Source organism: Lipomyces chichibuensis, assembly GCF_038497645.1.
Source record: "Lipomyces chichibuensis strain CBS 12929 unplaced genomic scaffold V1513scaffold_18, whole genome shotgun sequence".
Classification (NCBI taxonomy): domain Eukaryota; kingdom Fungi; phylum Ascomycota; class Lipomycetes; order Lipomycetales; family Lipomycetaceae; genus Lipomyces; species Lipomyces chichibuensis.
In genome coordinates this window covers 202621-218120 of record NW_027117470.1, presented here as the reverse complement: position 1 = coordinate 218120, position 15500 = coordinate 202621, and the positions used below count along the sequence as shown (strand labels likewise).

At 46.7% G+C, this 15500-nt stretch overlaps 7 protein-coding genes and 1 non-coding gene across 8 annotated transcripts; 4 read left to right on the top strand and 4 right to left on the bottom strand.

Annotated features, from left to right (window-relative positions):
- Positions 1 to 27: 27 nt before the first annotated feature.
- On the top strand, positions 28 to 4179 carry V1513DRAFT_485197 (STAG domain-containing protein). Its single transcript, XM_066900464.1, has 7 exons — positions 28 to 494; positions 597 to 905; positions 954 to 1066; positions 1120 to 2364; positions 2413 to 3354; positions 3405 to 3753; positions 3808 to 4179. The coding sequence occupies exons 1-7, from the start codon at positions 242 to 244 to the stop codon at positions 4002 to 4004; spliced, it is 3408 nt and encodes a 1135-aa protein (XP_066753286.1). The 5' UTR covers positions 28 to 241; the 3' UTR covers positions 4005 to 4179.
- Positions 4108 to 5377, bottom strand: V1513DRAFT_415615 (uncharacterized protein). The gene is made up of 3 exons (XM_066895818.1): positions 5175 to 5377; positions 4740 to 5117; positions 4108 to 4676 (listed from the first exon to the last, which is right to left on the bottom strand). The coding sequence occupies exons 1-3, from the start codon at positions 5207 to 5209 to the stop codon at positions 4193 to 4195; spliced, it is 897 nt and encodes a 298-aa protein (XP_066753285.1). The 5' UTR covers positions 5210 to 5377; the 3' UTR covers positions 4108 to 4192.
- Positions 5378 to 5506: 129 nt separating this feature from the next.
- Positions 5507 to 5598, top strand: V1513DRAFT_t62. The gene has a single exon. It is a non-coding gene; the product is annotated as a tRNA-Pro (tRNA).
- Positions 5599 to 5630: 32 nt separating this feature from the next.
- V1513DRAFT_445878 (uncharacterized protein) lies at positions 5631 to 7521 on the bottom strand. The gene is made up of 2 exons (XM_066898182.1): positions 6848 to 7521; positions 5631 to 6800 (listed from the first exon to the last, which is right to left on the bottom strand). The coding sequence occupies exons 1-2, from the start codon at positions 7145 to 7147 to the stop codon at positions 5835 to 5837; spliced, it is 1266 nt and encodes a 421-aa protein (XP_066753284.1). The 5' UTR covers positions 7148 to 7521; the 3' UTR covers positions 5631 to 5834.
- Positions 7522 to 7685: 164 nt separating this feature from the next.
- Positions 7686 to 8901, bottom strand: V1513DRAFT_445876 (uncharacterized protein). The gene has a single exon (XM_066898181.1). The coding sequence runs from the start codon at positions 8765 to 8767 to the stop codon at positions 7775 to 7777; it is 993 nt and encodes a 330-aa protein (XP_066753283.1). The 5' UTR covers positions 8768 to 8901; the 3' UTR covers positions 7686 to 7774.
- A 626-nt stretch (positions 8902 to 9527) lies between these two features.
- Positions 9528 to 11476, bottom strand: V1513DRAFT_458855 (uncharacterized protein; the record flags this gene model as incomplete). The annotated part of the gene is made up of 2 exons (XM_066899717.1): positions 9528 to 11047; positions 11107 to 11476. The coding sequence occupies 2 exons, from the start codon at positions 11474 to 11476 to the stop codon at positions 9528 to 9530; spliced, it is 1890 nt and encodes a 629-aa protein (XP_066753282.1).
- A 1662-nt stretch (positions 11477 to 13138) lies between these two features.
- Positions 13139 to 13537, top strand: V1513DRAFT_400701 (uncharacterized protein; the record flags this gene model as incomplete). Its single annotated transcript, XM_066895492.1, has 1 exon — positions 13139 to 13537. A coding segment is annotated over one exon (223 nt), but the record flags the coding sequence as incomplete, so codon positions are not given.
- On the top strand, positions 13139 to 15487 carry V1513DRAFT_445869 (uncharacterized protein). The gene is made up of 4 exons (XM_066898180.1): positions 13139 to 13410; positions 13469 to 13607; positions 13681 to 14790; positions 15128 to 15487. Exons 1-4 carry the CDS (start codon positions 13385 to 13387, stop codon positions 15284 to 15286), a joined length of 1434 nt encoding a protein of 477 aa, XP_066753280.1. The 5' UTR covers positions 13139 to 13384; the 3' UTR covers positions 15287 to 15487.
- The last annotated feature ends 13 nt before the right edge of the window (positions 15488 to 15500 follow it).

Here is a 15500-nt window from a genome sequence, read left to right as displayed (position 1 = left end):
GTTTTCGTCAAGCAGTTAAAGCAATGCCAGAAGCCCAGAACGCGTCGAAACCTAACCTCAAGTGACTTTCGACGCGTAACGTCCGCGCAGCACGGCGGTGTCTACAAAGCCTTCCGAACCTCAGCGGATATCAACATACGAAAACACCAGTTACTTCATACTATTTAGCAACGTAGAACGAGCAACTAATCAAACAAGATTTGACGGGTGATCACTTAGCCGAGGACCGTGCGACTACTAGATGCCAGCACGCACACTCACTCGCAGTCATCAGCGAGCGTCGACGATGTCTTCGCAAGGCTCTACAGATTTTCCGCCCGCGCCTCCAATGACAGCCTCGCGACAGGTCGTGAAACCGATTGACAGTGATGAAGAAATGGACGAGGAAGAGGAGCTAATGAGTGTTACTGGCATTATTGACAAGGCGAGTCTAAAGAGACGAAAGAATGCGACCGCGTCGTTCACATCCGCGTCTGACTCCAGGCGATATCCAAGTGCGTAATTTAATAAATGTATTGTGCTAGAGATGCTTGCAATAACAGTTTGCTGGAGAGATCTCGACTCTATAGGAGATAAACTGACATGTGTCTGTTTAGAGCGCAAGCGTGGTGTCTCGTCGCGATCGGACTTATACAAGGACCGAGAAGCAGCAGAAGAGCAAACTTCAGATGCTGACGACGAAGATATGGCAGATGTAGTTGAGGAGGCGGCTTCTAGCGATGCTAGCAATACTTCACCGGCCACCTCTGCCAGACGGCTACCCCGGCCTTCGAATGGTGCGCCTACAATACTCAACTCGTCAGATAAAGCTGCTACCACCAAAAACTCGGCTTCAAGTGGCCGCAAACGAGCGAGCGTTAGCGGGGGAATCCAGGAGGATGGTGGCGACGTAAACGCGTTATTTGGTGCGTGCCTTGTGATGCATACAAGTTAGATTCTAACATGTCGCGCAGAGGCGGTGAAAGATGCTGGCACAGCTTTAGAAGAAACTGCGGCAGACTGGATTCAGAACTATGAAAAGAATAAAGTTCAGGCTATGATGGAAATGGTCAATTTTATCCTACAAGTACGTAATTTGGAATGACTTTATGTCCGACAGATATTGACTGACATCCGTAGTGCTGCGGATGCCATTCCTCCGTAACAGCCTACGATATTGAGGATCAAGATTCCGTTACACAAACTTTAGCACAAATTCAAGATGTTTTCGGCAAAAAGAAGATGAGCGACTATCCACTTGTGTCTAAGCGGCCTGAGTTCAAGAAGTTCCGAAGCCATCTTGTCGACTTTTTCGTAGCATTTATTGACAAGGGCTCTGAGCGTGAAACATTATACGAGGACGATTCACTTATGGAAAGTATCCAAATTTGGATTACTGCGATGTCCAGCTCGACACTTCGCCCATTCCGATATACTGCTACCACAGTCGGTCTTTCTATTCTCACCGCCCTGTGTAACGCGGCTGCCGATATAGCTAAAGCCACAGGAAGATCAACGAAGCTGCTGGAGAAAGAGAAAATTAAGCCCAGACCCGCAGTTGCCAAGTTACAGAAACTTCAGGCTACAGTTGACGGTTATGCACAAAAGACAGAGACCCTCGAGAATCTCATAAGTGACCTATTCGACACTATTTTCGTTCACAGGTACCGCGATATCGATGCAAAAATTCGAACTGACTGTATCCGCGAGCTAGGAAAATGGATGCAGACGCTGCCTGATGTCTTCTTCGAGGGCGCCTACCTCCGCTATATGGGTTGGATACTCTCTGATGCAAACGGCAGTACCCGCCACGAAGTCGTCAAGGGCTTGACTAAACTCTACAAGGATAACTACTTCATCGGTGGTCTGAGACAGTTTACGGAGAGATTCACTTCTCGGCTTGTGGAAATGGCGACACATGACGTTGATCATTCTGTTCGCATTGCGGTTATCGATTTATTGGATGCAATTAGGGCAGTTGGATTCCTAGAACAGGAGGATATTGATACGGTTTGCGGGCTAGTGTTTGACACGAATCCTCGCGTTCGTAAGGCAGTTGTTGGCTTCTTCATGGCTAACATCAAAGAGATTGTAGCTGAAAAGTTGACTAACATCGGTGACGTTGGGGATATTCGCGAATACTTATCTGGCGAAGTGGCAGATGAAAGTGATGTCGCCTCTGCTGAAGAGGGCGGCAGAGACGAAAATATGGTCTCGAGATCCTGGTTCACACTAAAGTCTATCATTGAGGTTTTGGAGTCTTACAATCCTCAGTCTCTTGGAAATCCCATTCATATGTCCAAACTGGAGATACTGATTGGTGGGCGTACTGAGTCTCGATTCTCAATTGCTGCGCAAGCTTTATGGAATGTTGCCCAATTATCGGTACGTTTATAGCTGAAACAGCGTAGTTATGAACTAACTCATGTATAGTCTTGGATTGAAATCGTCAACTATGCACTTTTCGATCCTTCAGTCTCAGCGAACGACAACGAAGATTCTATTGGATACAAGATTAAGATGCAGATCGCATTGACCGCTCAGCAAGAGCAAATCCTCTTAGAAATTGGAATTGGCGCTGCTGACGCCGCTGACAGACCCCCAGAGAATTTAACAGACAAACGAGTGAAACGTGCAAGAGGCAATGAACGTGAAGAGCGCATAAAGGAAATCTCAGAGGATCTTATCCCACTTCTACCTAGGCTTTTCAAGAAGTTCTCGTCTGATCCTGAAACAGCGTGTAATGTTCTTCGGTATCATAATTTCATTAATCTCGACATTTATCAGCAACTGCGACAGACTGTGGCATACCAGGACGTTTTTGACACCATTTGTAAAATATTCACGTCCTTCGACAATGCGTCGATTGTCCGAGAATTCGCTCAGGCAGTTTTACATGCTCAATCTTGCGCCTACGTATCCGAAATTGTTGAGTCGCGCATTAGAGACCTTCAAGACGACCTTTCCACGGCATTCCGTGCGACTGTGAAAGGATTGGAAAATGACCTGGCCACTACGGTGTTCACTAAGGATGCATTGGCCGCTATCACCACCGTTCTCACCAAACTCATGCATGTGTCGTCGATTACAGATACTTCCGAGGCTCTGGATTATACACCGCGCGATACGGAAATCCCGAACTTAACGATTATTATGGCGCTTCTCGAACGGATTGCTTCGCCGGACGAAGATGAAGTCGACGCCTTGTGCGCCGGCGTTTCAACGTTGCGGTTTTACGTGATGTGGCGCGTGAAGCGGGCTATTGATCTCAGGTCGACGGCTGCCTTCAATGACTTTAGGAAAAAGTTGGACGAGATCATGGAAAGATTCGAACGCATCATTTTGTCTCATGCGCATCTAAGTCTGAGACACACCGTATGTATTGCTACACTAATACCGGCTAGCTTGAGTGCTCACGAATATAGGCGATATGCGCAACAATTGATATGATGGTCTCCCTGAACGTCCTAGTCAAGAGGGAGAATTTGGCTCACATGGGTATCGACGTGGTCATTGTACCCAAACTTCAGAAGGCAATAATGCATATATTTTCGCGAGAAAGAAAAGCATACGCGAAGTCTGCGAAGATTAAGCTTTCGTCTGGCGGATCAATGTCCGCCGGAGCTGTTGGCGAGGGTGCAGTTGAAGAAAATGCTGATGAAGAAAGCAATCAGAGTAGCGACTTGGAAACGCTTGGTAAAGAGGACGAGGATGAGGACCGTGAGGAGGACGACGACAAAGAGGCGCTGACTGAAGAGGCGGTGACCGAAGAAGGTAAGACTCGATAGAGGATTCAGATTGGCATATGGCTTGTTAACTATGGATTAGCTATGCAAAACATCGAGACCGAGATCAGGTTGTGTGAGCTTACTGGCAAAATTGTTCTTGGTGTGCTAATTGGCTCCATGGACCAAAAGTGGGCGACGCGACTCCTCCATAATTCGAAAGCGTTAGGGGCAGGATATGACCGAGTTGTTAATGAATTGAGATCTGTTGTGGTTGCAACCGAAAACCAGAAGAAGTAATCCAGTTGCGCAGTTGCTTGCTATGATAAAACATAGATGTGAGCCTTAGTTTTGTGTACTGGGGATTTTGTACGAATATATGATGTATGAATACCGTGCTGCTTTGCAATAAGAATGTAAACTATTGTGTGATCTTTATTAGTGGCTATTGTACAAGTACGATATATAAAACGCCAGTGTTTCCTATCCTACAACGCATCGTCGAGATGCAATTTTCGTTGGTTCCGCTCCACCATCGCCCTGTACTTGCCAATAACTTGTTCTCTTTCCGCCTCTAATGCCAATCTCTGTGACAATGATCCCGCTTTCTTAGGGACGTTCACCAACTTTTTTGACGGAACTTTCAAGACCGGTGGTGCAGCTGCAATTTCTCCGAACTTCGGAGGCGCGGGTCGAGACAACCTCTTCCATGGATCAGGCGAGCTCGAACGCTTCGTTTTGAGCTCCATGTATCTCCGCTCCTCTGCCTCATTGTCGCTGTAGTCTACACCGTCGTCGTCGTCGTTGTCTTCTTCTTCTTCTTCTTCTGCGGCAGCTCCTTTCTTGCGCTTTGACCGTAGCGGTTTTTGACCATTTGCTTCTGCGATTTCGCGTTTCTTCATTTTGCGGATTGCTTCCATTGATGGGACTCCTGATTTCGCTCGCACGACAGGTAGCGCTTCGTCGACTCGTCTATGACTATATTAGCGCTCATGCTATAATAGCGACAAATCGATCAGGATCAGAGCGGCCTACCTCGTAAAATCAGCATACGATTCACCAGGCAACATCTTCAACTCCTCCCGCTTCCTAACCTCACTCCTCGCCTTCTTCTCCGCGGCTGCAACGGCCAATAATCTCTTCTTCTTCTCCTTCTTTGAGTCACCTTCCTTCTTCTTGCTAACGTTGCCATCCTTCTCGCTCTCTTCTGATGCATCTTTAGTAACTATTCCCCTGTTCAAACGACTCATTAACTCCGCAAATGCGCGTGGCGTATTCCCACCGACTTCGTCCTTCTTCCTCGGCAGTTTCTTCTTCGGTTTGCTCACTTTCGCGCCATCCTCTGTTCTTGCTTGCAGTTTCTTTTTGTCTACCAGTGGTGGTGAATGTTGTCGACGTCGTGATCCTCTGATCCTAAGTTCTCGCTTAGCAGTTCATATCTTGCAAAGCCATTAAATTACAGATACGTACTTTCGCGTCGACTGCTTGTGTCTTTTAAATTTCATATCGAAATATAACTCGTGCTCAAAAAATTTTGAGAACTTTGAAGTTGAGAGATAGGGAAGGGGTCTTGGGAGTTTAGCTTTTCTTGCTATTTACGCCATGTTCGCCCATCAATAACAAGTCAATAAATTCTAACCTACCTTTACAACAAGAATTTGCGTGCGACAGGCGGATGGATTCTTTCCGAAATCATTTTTTAATAACAAAGGTATAAGGCGTTGACGACGATTGTTATCACGTGACCTAAACTGACTTCCATATAGAAAGTTTTCGTCGAAGGTTCTAACACAGAAGTGGTTGGCCGTGTGGTCTAGTAGTATGATACTCGCTTTGGGACGAAATACCTTCTGAAGATTGCGAGTGGTCCTGGGTTCAATTCCCAGCTCGGCCCTATTTATATTTTTTAAGTTACATATATTATGTATCAAATATTTTTTTGATGTCGGCTTTTGTGATATGAAGTGCACAAGTTTGTTTGGTAGATATTGACAGCTGGATAATTCTTCGTGGGGGGCGAGCAACAGCAATGCGTAACTACACAGACGTGTACAAAATATCCCATTATAATCAAACCAAGTAACGAATTTCACGCATACCCTCGAACAAACAATCAAACTGTGAAAACTTCTAATGAACTCCGACTACAGACAACTCCAAAGTCCACATCCGTCTAACATGCACTTTTACCTCGACATCGGGATCAAATCCTTCGATGCCCTTGACAACTAACTGGTCCCACCAGCATTTCCGGGCCGGTTTTCGCCAGAAAAGAAGAAGCTTCTGGGCCATGGGATTGATGGCCATTTGCTGATGTTGTTGTTCGGAAGATGATTGTACGGTCGGAGTTCCAGGTTCGGCCGTTGCGAGGAGACGGACTAGTGCTAAGGAGCTGATGACTGTCTTGTTTGGCTCGCGTTCTCGAATACCCCATTCGTCTGCCTCATGAAATCCGGAAGAGCAGAGCATATCCAGGAGATGCTTCTCAGCTGTTCCTGCCGCTTGAGCGTGCTCGAGTGTTTCGCCGGGAGATAAGGGCACGGCATCAGATATTGCTTGTCGTGCCCGCTTGAGCGCAGAAAATATACCACGTTCGGCAAGTAGCTTGTTTCCTACTCCGATTTTGAGACGCACGACATCGGCGTAGGTTGGTAGTACTTGAATGTACTCATCCTTCCAGTCGGAATTGTAGGGCTCTGGAAGTTGCAGGATGGCAGAGTTGGTCAAATCTGGTCTGTTTTCGAGTTCGGATAGAGTTATAGAATGGTGGTGAAGCAGCTTTGAAAATCGATGGGACGGGGAAATTTGGCTTGTCGTAGAGTGTGTTACCGGTGCTGTCCGGTTCAGATGGGCGACTGTGGGCGGTGGGATGACGTAGTAGTCGAGGTCTTCTTGTAAGACTATTATGGCGGGTTTGAGCGCGAGAATGGAAACTGACGAGGTTAGCGGAGATGCCGGCCGTGGTGGGGATACTGGGGGAATCGCTGTCGTAGAAGCTGGTGGTGAAGATGTCGGCGAGGACGGCGGCGACGGTGTGACGGTAGTCGAGACGGCACGGAATGTGTCGACGACGTAATCGAGACAGTTTGGAGAGAACTAGCAATGTTAGGTAATATTCACGAACTACACAGAATCAACCGCACATCAACTGAGATGATATCGTGGCCGGATATATTGTTGACCATGTTTCCCTGTCCATCGACAAAGACGCCATTGGGAAAAAGACACAGGAGCACGCTCTCGGGGAGTGCCATGAGCTCCTCTCGCTGAAGGACGAAGCGGTGGCCACGGAGCTCGAGTGTGATAGTGTTGTCGCGGACTGCGTCGGTGGCGGCATCGGAGTGCGAGAAGAAACCGACGGTGTGAGCCTGGACCTGGGCGATGATACTATGGTGAGCAGCAGCAGCAGCAGCCGCCTCGCCTGTGGCCGGAGTCGTGGTCATGAAGAGGGACAGCTGCGGGAGTGAGGGCAGCGGGGTATACGGCGGCGGCGGCGAGTCGTCTTCTGCGCCTGGCGGAGGAGGAGGAGGCGGAGGCGGCGGGATGTACGCGGCAATGTGCGGCGACGTGATGACCGTGGTGCACTGCGGCGGCAACTGCTATGACAAATGGAGGATTCTTGGATAGAATGTAGGTTGGGTAAAGCACTTAGGTAGTCGACAATATGTAGAGTTCTGAGTCGTAGGGTGCGGACTCAATTAGCCTTTATCGCTCTGGAAGATACTCGACTGAACCACTATATGCTGACGATGGCAGCTTAGTAAAGACAGGCGCGTGCTCGCTCGTCTGAGGTGGAGACTGCGGACGAAGTTGGAACACAACACGGTGTGAGAGAGCATCAACGACCTACTGCGAACTTATCATGATGGTTAATTACCCGGCGCCCCAGTATTTGTGTGGGCAGGCACCCTATGATCTACAGCGCATTTGTTTAATTATATAGTTAAGTTAGCTATTATTTTATATTTACGCTTGCATAAAGGGTAATAAAATGCATTATATCAGTCTTGATAAATAGAATACTCATATGCCTTGTAACCTTAACATGATACGCCGAACCATCAACACATTTAAAACGATTCCTCCCACGCTCCCGTCCAAAATTTTCCTTCACCGCCCAGCTCTTTCTGCGCGCTGTCAAAAGGCGAGCTAATTACTCCTTCCCCAGCGGCGTACGATCCAGCGTATTCGCCATTACTAACTGCCTCAACCATTTTATTCCCTTGCACGACAATTTCCTTATCCCTCAGCCGCCGCATGAGAGCTAGGAACGTACTATCCTTGAATTTCTGTGTCTGATTCGCCTTCAATGATTCCAGTAATTCACTAGCAATGGCAGCCAGTCCGTCGTCATCCTCCTGCTGATCCATACCCTCCTTTGTCTGCTCCGCACCATCCTGCAGTGAAATTGCCTCTTGGATCCGATCAAACTCCTCCTTAAATGCCGCATCTTGCCACGAAGATTCCGCAGTACTACTCCGCGCCGTAGATACAACTTGTCGATATATCGGCACACTTTGAGAATAGGCAAACGGCTGGTCCACCGTCATTGGCAAATACCCACTAAAGTTCGCGCTCTCCTGTGGAACTGTCACAGGTGGCATACTCGCTGGTCCATCAAGAAACCGCATGAAATCCTCGTGCCACGAATCCGTGGACGACAGCCGCGCTTGTTCTTGTCTTTGCTGCGGCCGAAACGCCAGATGATCTTGCTGCTGCGCAATCACCATCCTTTCGAAATGACGATGCTGCTGCAGCTGCTGCTGCAGCTGCTGCTCAGATATCTTCATACTGGCCAAATCTCCGGAAATGAAATCTGCGCTCCCACTCGCCATTAAGCCTGTTCTCGCTCCTTCCGCACTCAAAAACGCAGCATATCCACCATCAAGACTTCCCTCCTGCTGCGCACTCGTGCGAAACGTAGCACCAGCTGATGACGGCCCCGCTTGTGAAGCCGATGATGACGACTGAGAAACCAAGCGGTCTTGGTGCAGTGACCGGTCAGCTGTCGCATGCTTCCGGAGGGCACCGAGTGGCGTTGACGGACCGCATGCAGCGTCCATTTCGTAATAGCCGATAAGTTAAAAATTTGTATATTAAGCGATATATATTTTCTTATCAGTAGTATTGCGTATGAAAAGTGTGAGAGTGACGAATCGGTAGTCGAGGTGGTTACGAAGTGAGCAAGAAATGTGGGGTTAACAATTAGCGAGCCGATTTGTGCGGCGGTGCCAGGTTGGCCGAGGCCTTAAGTTGGCCAGCCGATCAGAAACGGTGTGGGTTAGGTCTGTTGTCAGAAGCACGTGAGATGTCATAGCCAGTAGTTCACCACGGTTATGCTTAATTCAACTACAGATGATGCTTACAAAAATATAATTCCAGTTAGGTGAGTAGTATATACGAGCATTGGCATACAATGAGTTTGAGACTGGCAAGCATGCAGTCGATGCCACCTACTTCCCCTGACCATGCCATCAAATCATAGCATAACTGATAGATACATTCGCACTTTGCCATAAGTGATATTAACAATATAATACACGATACCAAACCAAATCACGTCAGTACAGTCAGACGCATATCCCGGTAACATCCCGATCAGTACCATAAAAATAAATAATAGACTAATTCCCAAAAAAACACGATCAGACCGGGACCCTAGCAAGTAGCATAAATCATATCCATATAACAATGAAATCAAAATCCTACGCACATAATAAGTCACAAAGAAAAAATGTACAGTTGACAAGATAGTAAGAATTTCTGGGATTTAAGTGTGTCTTGCCATATATGTCTCCTTGCCACGCTTGTCTAATTTTCAATCTAGTATTTCGAATTCGCGTTACCTCGCGCGGTCGCTCCGAGCGCTTCGAGCTCCATGACTCCCGGCAATTGTGCGGTAGACTTGATAAAACTCGCGCGGTCGTCCCGCATTGGCTGGTACCGGGTGTCAGGGTTTTTTGATAGCAACGCGAACAAGCACGAGATGATAATCATAATGAGCAAGACCAACGCGAACGCGGCATTAAGAACAAAGAAAACGACGCCCATCACACCGATCACGATGCCAGGAACTTTGGTCACTCCCGTGAAAAAGAAAAATAGAATCGCATTCAAAAAGTTGACCGACTGTATTGTGATATTGAAAATATTCGTGCGCCGATCCATGTATGGCTTCACAATCGAGATCAGGAGCAGATAGAAGAACTCGATAATCATGAGCACGATGCCCTGCATTGTACCAGCACTCTGACCAAACGCGATGAAGCAGGCCTTGACAAAAGTATAGAGCAGGACCGGAACAATGAAGTAGTAGGCAGTCGCTCGGAACTGAACATAGATGAAGCCCCATCGAGTCAAGGCTGCAGAATCCGAATATAAAATAAAGGCCGGGTTTTTGTAAACAGCAACCGAGCGCTTGGCAAGGCGGATGACCTTGAATGCCGCCCAGGCTAAAAGGCCGTTGACCATAAGCAGCATGACGACAGCAAGCACAATAGCAGCAGGTGAGTCGCGCTCAGTTAGCTCCCAAAGTGAAAGAATGGTCATCTGCGGGAAGCCAATAAGAATCATTCGATACATTGTACCCTTTATGATCGTGAGCCATCTGTGTCTAAACTCGCCGAATCGGTTAGGAGCAATCCAATTCAATCTCGCCAGACCCTCAAAGATCAACTTGAGCATGACAAGGACGAAACTGATAAAGAAAGTGAAGAAAATGAAGAATGTGAAACCGGTGATAAACAAATTTGTGATCTCGATGCCGGCAAGATACGCGACACGTCTGATACCGTGAAGAGTATACGTGGTCGATATTGTCGCAAGATCAGAATTGTTGTTGGATCGGGCAAACAAGCTAGAGGATCGTTTGGCTAAGTACTCGAGTGAACGTTTCTGAACATTAATCGAAACCGAACTCAGATTCTGGAGGAGAGTGGATGGTGTACCACCACTGGCTTGAATATACCAGTTGAAAATCTTCTGCATGAAATTTACCTTGATGATACCCATGGTCCACTCAAAATCCTGAGCCCACGCCGATGTAAGAGGTGGAAGCGTCATTGAACACATGCCAATAATCGCGATGTTCTGAAAGTACCCGAACAAGGACAATCCGTTAGCGGCCACGTGTGCGGCGGTAGAAGAGTGGCCAAGGCCTGAAGCGATGGCCGAGACGACAAGCGCGAGGCCAGCAATTACCGCAGTAACCCATTTGACAATTGTTGAATTGACAGTCTTACCGTTGGAAAGCCTGGCATCGACACAAGCAAGCTGTGCGCCACTAGAGTTGTAGATTACGACCCTTGCTGTGCCGTCAAGGTCTGGAACTGTGTAGGCAATACCTGTACGTCACATTAGTATGACCACAATAAGGAAATCGCAACCCAATGGTAGAGAATACCAGGAATGCTGTTGACGACACTACTGTCAAGAGTCGTGTCCGTTTGAAGGTCAAACTGGCCAGGCTTCATCGGGCACAGCTGGTCCATCCCAAGGTCACACGGGTTAATGGTATCGGTGAGGACAGTCAAGCCATAGGCGATGATCGTGAGCTTGGCCGTGACATTTCCCTCGAGCGACGAAACAGCAACAATGTCGATAGAGACGGTTCTATTTTCGGGTGTGAAGAGGACGTTGAACAACGAGGCAGAGAAGTCGGAGTTTTCGATGCAAGTCTGAAGCGACGTAGATTTAATCAAACGGGTCGCGGACGTTGGCGCGATGGTGGCCAGGCCAGCGAGCCCGGCCAGGAGCAGAGGAAAATGTCGCATAATATTAATCGATTGTCGTTGCGGCAGGAGTTCAATTCAACAGGTTGAAGTGGTAGTGGGAGGGAGGAGATATGTTGGTAAGTAGTATTAAAGGACGCTGGTGCATGAAGTACAGATTAGGCAGCAGGGGCACATTCTCCACGCGCGTCGAGAGTTCGCTGCACTATTAATAGTCCGTGCACATAATATTTTTATATCTATGGAGTAAACGTAAAATGGCTATACATTTAATTCAGGGCAGATTCCTTGTTATTACCTGGTCTCATACTAAAAGGGGAATTGGCGGCTGTACACTGTATAAGGAAATCCTGAATTAAAATTGATAACTATGTCGGCGATTGTTCATTTATCAAGAGTCGTGAAAATCGGAACAGACAGTGAGACGTCAGACGAGAACATTGTAGTTTTTGTTACCTTATCCTACATTTTTTAATGTTCACATTCCTGATGGTCTCATAGTAATAATAATGATGCCTGGTTTGCGCTATACAAGGATCTCCACAACAACAATACGGAGCTGCAACCATTTCGTAGTTGATTGTGGTTAAATGTGAAACTCCACACTCGCTCTGTATAAACTCGCGCGAATTCAATAGACAATGCATAACTAACTATCATGCAACTGTACATGGATCAATTGTCACTAAATCTAAAAGAATCTACAGAATATATATGTTACTATCTCACTCGCAGTGAAGCAATACTGACGTCCACTAGCTCTGTCGCGCGAATATGTATATCAAGGCAGGTATGCTCACGGAAAGAAATGCATCCATAACACGCTGTAGGAATTCATGATTCATGAACATCTTTTGATACAAGAAGAGCAATCGCAAGGAGCTCTATTTGAATATTTGTCTCTCTATGACGCGTAGGCAACCTGTTCACCACGCTCCTCGAATATAAGATATACCATGTTGTGTCTCACGACGTTAAGAATTTTATACCTTGTTCGGTTAAACGGGATATTGCCAACAGATAGCTTAGGAAATTGAGATCGGGCAAGAAGACTATATTACACTAACCTGATAGTAAGTTATCGCTAGGTCTCCGTTAACCAGTCCTTCCTTAAAAATGGAATCTTCGCATCGTCTTGTGGTAGTCTAATTTCCATGACTCCCGGAGCAGAGCAGACATATTATTATAAAGATTGACTGCAATCCTGCTTTACATCGACACTGTATAAAGGTAACAATTAGTATTAATTGTCTACTACTTTCTCAAGTTTGTAAATCATGCCGACCTTCGCTATTGCTGGTTATGCTGCAGCAGATATTTCGCTTGTCGTGGCCTTTTATGCAAAACTTCTGATACGTCTACATATTATCATAGTAACTATCCGTCGCGTCTCTCGCCGTCTTCGCCGACATTCCAGCAGTCTAAATATCCCTGCATTGTATTATACTTTGTCTCGAGAGAAAACATGAACGAAACTGGTGACCGATTAGCAATGCTGTAGGAGAATTACTCTGCAGAACGTGGCAGTAGCGTGCGGCTTCCTTCGCTGACGTCAACCCATTGATAATCAGCGGCACACTCAACTTCCCAACAAAAATAGCAATGACATACTAGAGATATCAAAATTGGCGTGTAAACCTTAAAGTTTATTGCGGTGCAAAATATCTTGTTCATCCATTTGCTATTGTTCCTTGTCAGTTTTGGCTTCCATCACGCGTCATACAGACCGCCACTCCACCAAACCCACGCGATCTCAAGCGCTGACACATTCTGCAACTCCTGTAATCCTTCCATTCTCTTCTCTTGTTCCTTTCACATTTTGTGTACCTTCTTTATTCTTTCGGCCATTTGGTTTTATATTACAATAATAACCCTTAGGTCATTTCCATTCTTGTCATCACACAGATCGACAGTTGGGTGCCTGTGAAAGTGTACCGCAGCTTTAGAATAATGGGTTTTTCCTACACATTTAACTGGTAATTATTCCATTTGTGCATATATTTAGACTGAATTTAATGCGTGGTCTATAAACAGGCCGTCCGATCCGCCTGCGGAAGAGGTATACGTCACTGGATCCTTCGATAACTGGTCAAAGTCTGCTCCACTTGCCCAGAACGTCGATGGATCCTGGTCCGTGTCTATTCCACTTCCAAGCGAAAAAATCATATACAAGGTATATCAGCGTTTTATTTTATTTTTCACATAAGATGAAAACAGGATCGATGAGGCAAAGCTAACTGTTGAAGTTCGTTGTTGACAACAACTGGGTGATTGATGCCAATGCAAAAACAGAGACGGATTCGTCTGGTATAACAAATAATGTTCTAGACTTAGACGATATTGCTGCTGCAAGCACGGTGTCTAACTTGCCTGGTGGATATATTCCGGAAAGTGGCGGGATCCCTATTGCTGCTGCGTCATCATCCCGACAGCCCGAAGAAGCTTCCGAACCAGCAGTCACTGAATCGGCAGCTCACGCGACGACAGCTTCAGACTCAACAGCTACCGGAGCAACTGAGTCACCTGCTGACACAGCTGCAGTGGAAGCAGAGACTGGTCCTGTGGAAAAAATTGCGAGTGAGCCAACTGAAAATATAACTGCCGTCGAGCCCGCGTCTGAAAGAGCAACGAATGGAGTCGAGCACAAGGAAGAGTTGGCACCAACACCTACTGTCATGCCGCAATCAAGTACTCTCCACGCCCCATTCTTGGGAACACCTGGCATTGCGATTCCGGCCAATGCAAGTGACATCCAAGAGTTCCGTGAAGTATCCACCGTTGATCCGCGAACGTTGAATGAACCCAAACCAGCGATTATGGAATCCGAGTCGACGGTTACTGACTCTGCGCAAAAGATTATTCCCGAAATTCCAGTTGAGCCCGAGCCTACACCTATTGACACTGGTGTTCTCGAGCCCGCACCATCGCAAGGCAAGATTAACGGTTTGTCTTCACCTTCAGGTGAAGTCTCGCTTGAGCCGAACGACGAGCTACCGAAGCCTTCGATCAAGTCCAACGAGCAGGAGCCTATTACCCAGGAAGATGCCATTGGAGCATCCCATGCTCCTCCCGGACCTGCCATCCCTGACGATGCAGTGGATATCAACGTGTTGCAGCAGCCTAAGCTTACCACAGCGGAAGACGAGCCAGTTATTATCAACTATACACAGACCCAGTCACCGCCATCTGCGGACACCACTGTGTCGGAAGTTGTTGATACGTCCACTTCGACTGCCCCTGAGATCGTCAATGCAGAAGATATTCCCAAGGACGTCGCGGAGCCAAAGCCTACATCAGATAAGAATTCCAAAGAGCATACGAAAGCGCCGAAGAGCAAGGCTTCATTCTTTGATAAAGTGCGAAAGATGTTTAAGTAAACGTTTCTCTTAGTTTTTTCTCTATTCACTTCTTGTGTTACTCTCAGACTTTTGTTTGGTGTTCATGTATTTGTAAGCTTACTGTGTTCAATTGATGTAGTAATGTGTATGTGCTCTTCTGTTGTAATCGTCTAACTGTATTTTCCGGGTTTGTATTTGTTGTATTGCGTGTAATAATGTCGAAAGAGAGTTCTAATACATTGCAATTTCCAACCGTGTCATATCTAGTTTTTCATTATCTTGTTCTCTTTCCTTTCCTTCTTTTATATTTCTTGTGTTGGCGGGATCAAATTCTTACAAGCGTTGATTGCTATAGTGGCTCGGACCGAACACAGTGAAAGTGCAACATTATCCCGTTATCCTCGTTGCGGTGTGCGTCACTCTTTATGGCGTGCGATATTATTTTAATCATGGTGGGTCGATGTTCCAGGGTAATAATGCCGACGAAGCGTTTGCGGTATTTCGCGAACTTTGAGGCGCTTGGTATCATCTGATACGGTTTGTTGGCGACAAGTGAGAGCAGATGTTTCGTAATGACAATGAAGTATCTATCGTATCTAGATGGTATGGATGATGGATATATAGTGTTGCTTTGACGTTCTTGCTGTATCGACGAAATATATTTCCCGCTCATATTATGAGGGCGACCTACGCCGGAAGGCGTCGACATCCCGATCAAGACATTCCAA

Excerpts from the sequence above, each read along its gene's own strand:
- V1513DRAFT_485197 (XM_066900464.1), top strand. The coding sequence starts at position 242 with ATGCCAGCACGCACACTCACTCGCAGTCATCAGCGAGCGTCGACGATG. Across the intron at positions 495-596 it reads TGACTCCAGGCGATATCCAA|AGCGCAAGCGTGGTGTCTCG; the intron begins GTGCGTAATTTA and ends GTGTCTGTTTAG. Across the intron at positions 3,754-3,807 it reads AGAGGCGGTGACCGAAGAAG|CTATGCAAAACATCGAGACC; the intron begins GTAAGACTCGAT and ends ACTATGGATTAG.
- V1513DRAFT_415615 (XM_066895818.1), bottom strand. The coding sequence starts at position 5,209 with ATGAAATTTAAAAGACACAAGCAGTCGACGCGAAA. Across the intron at positions 5,118-5,174 it reads CACAAGCAGTCGACGCGAAA|GATCAGAGGATCACGACGTC; the intron begins GTACGTATCTGT and ends GCGAGAACTTAG. Across the intron at positions 4,677-4,739 it reads TCGTATGCTGATTTTACGAG|ACGAGTCGACGAAGCGCTAC; the intron begins GTAGGCCGCTCT and ends ATATAGTCATAG.
- V1513DRAFT_445878 (XM_066898182.1), bottom strand. The coding sequence starts at position 7,147 with ATGACCACGACTCCGGCCACAGGCGAGGCGGCTGCTGCTGCTGCTGCT. Across the intron at positions 6,801-6,847 it reads ACGATATCATCTCAGTTGAT|TTCTCTCCAAACTGTCTCGA; the intron begins GTGCGGTTGATT and ends TAACATTGCTAG.
- V1513DRAFT_445876 (XM_066898181.1), bottom strand. The coding sequence starts at position 8,767 with ATGGACGCTGCATGCGGTCCGTCAACGCCACTCGGTGCCCTCCGGAAG.
- V1513DRAFT_445869 (XM_066898180.1), top strand. The coding sequence starts at position 13,385 with ATGGGTTTTTCCTACACATTTAACTG. Across the intron at positions 13,411-13,468 it reads TTTTCCTACACATTTAACTG|GCCGTCCGATCCGCCTGCGG; the intron begins GTAATTATTCCA and ends GTCTATAAACAG. Across the intron at positions 13,608-13,680 it reads GCGAAAAAATCATATACAAG|TTCGTTGTTGACAACAACTG; the intron begins GTATATCAGCGT and ends TAACTGTTGAAG.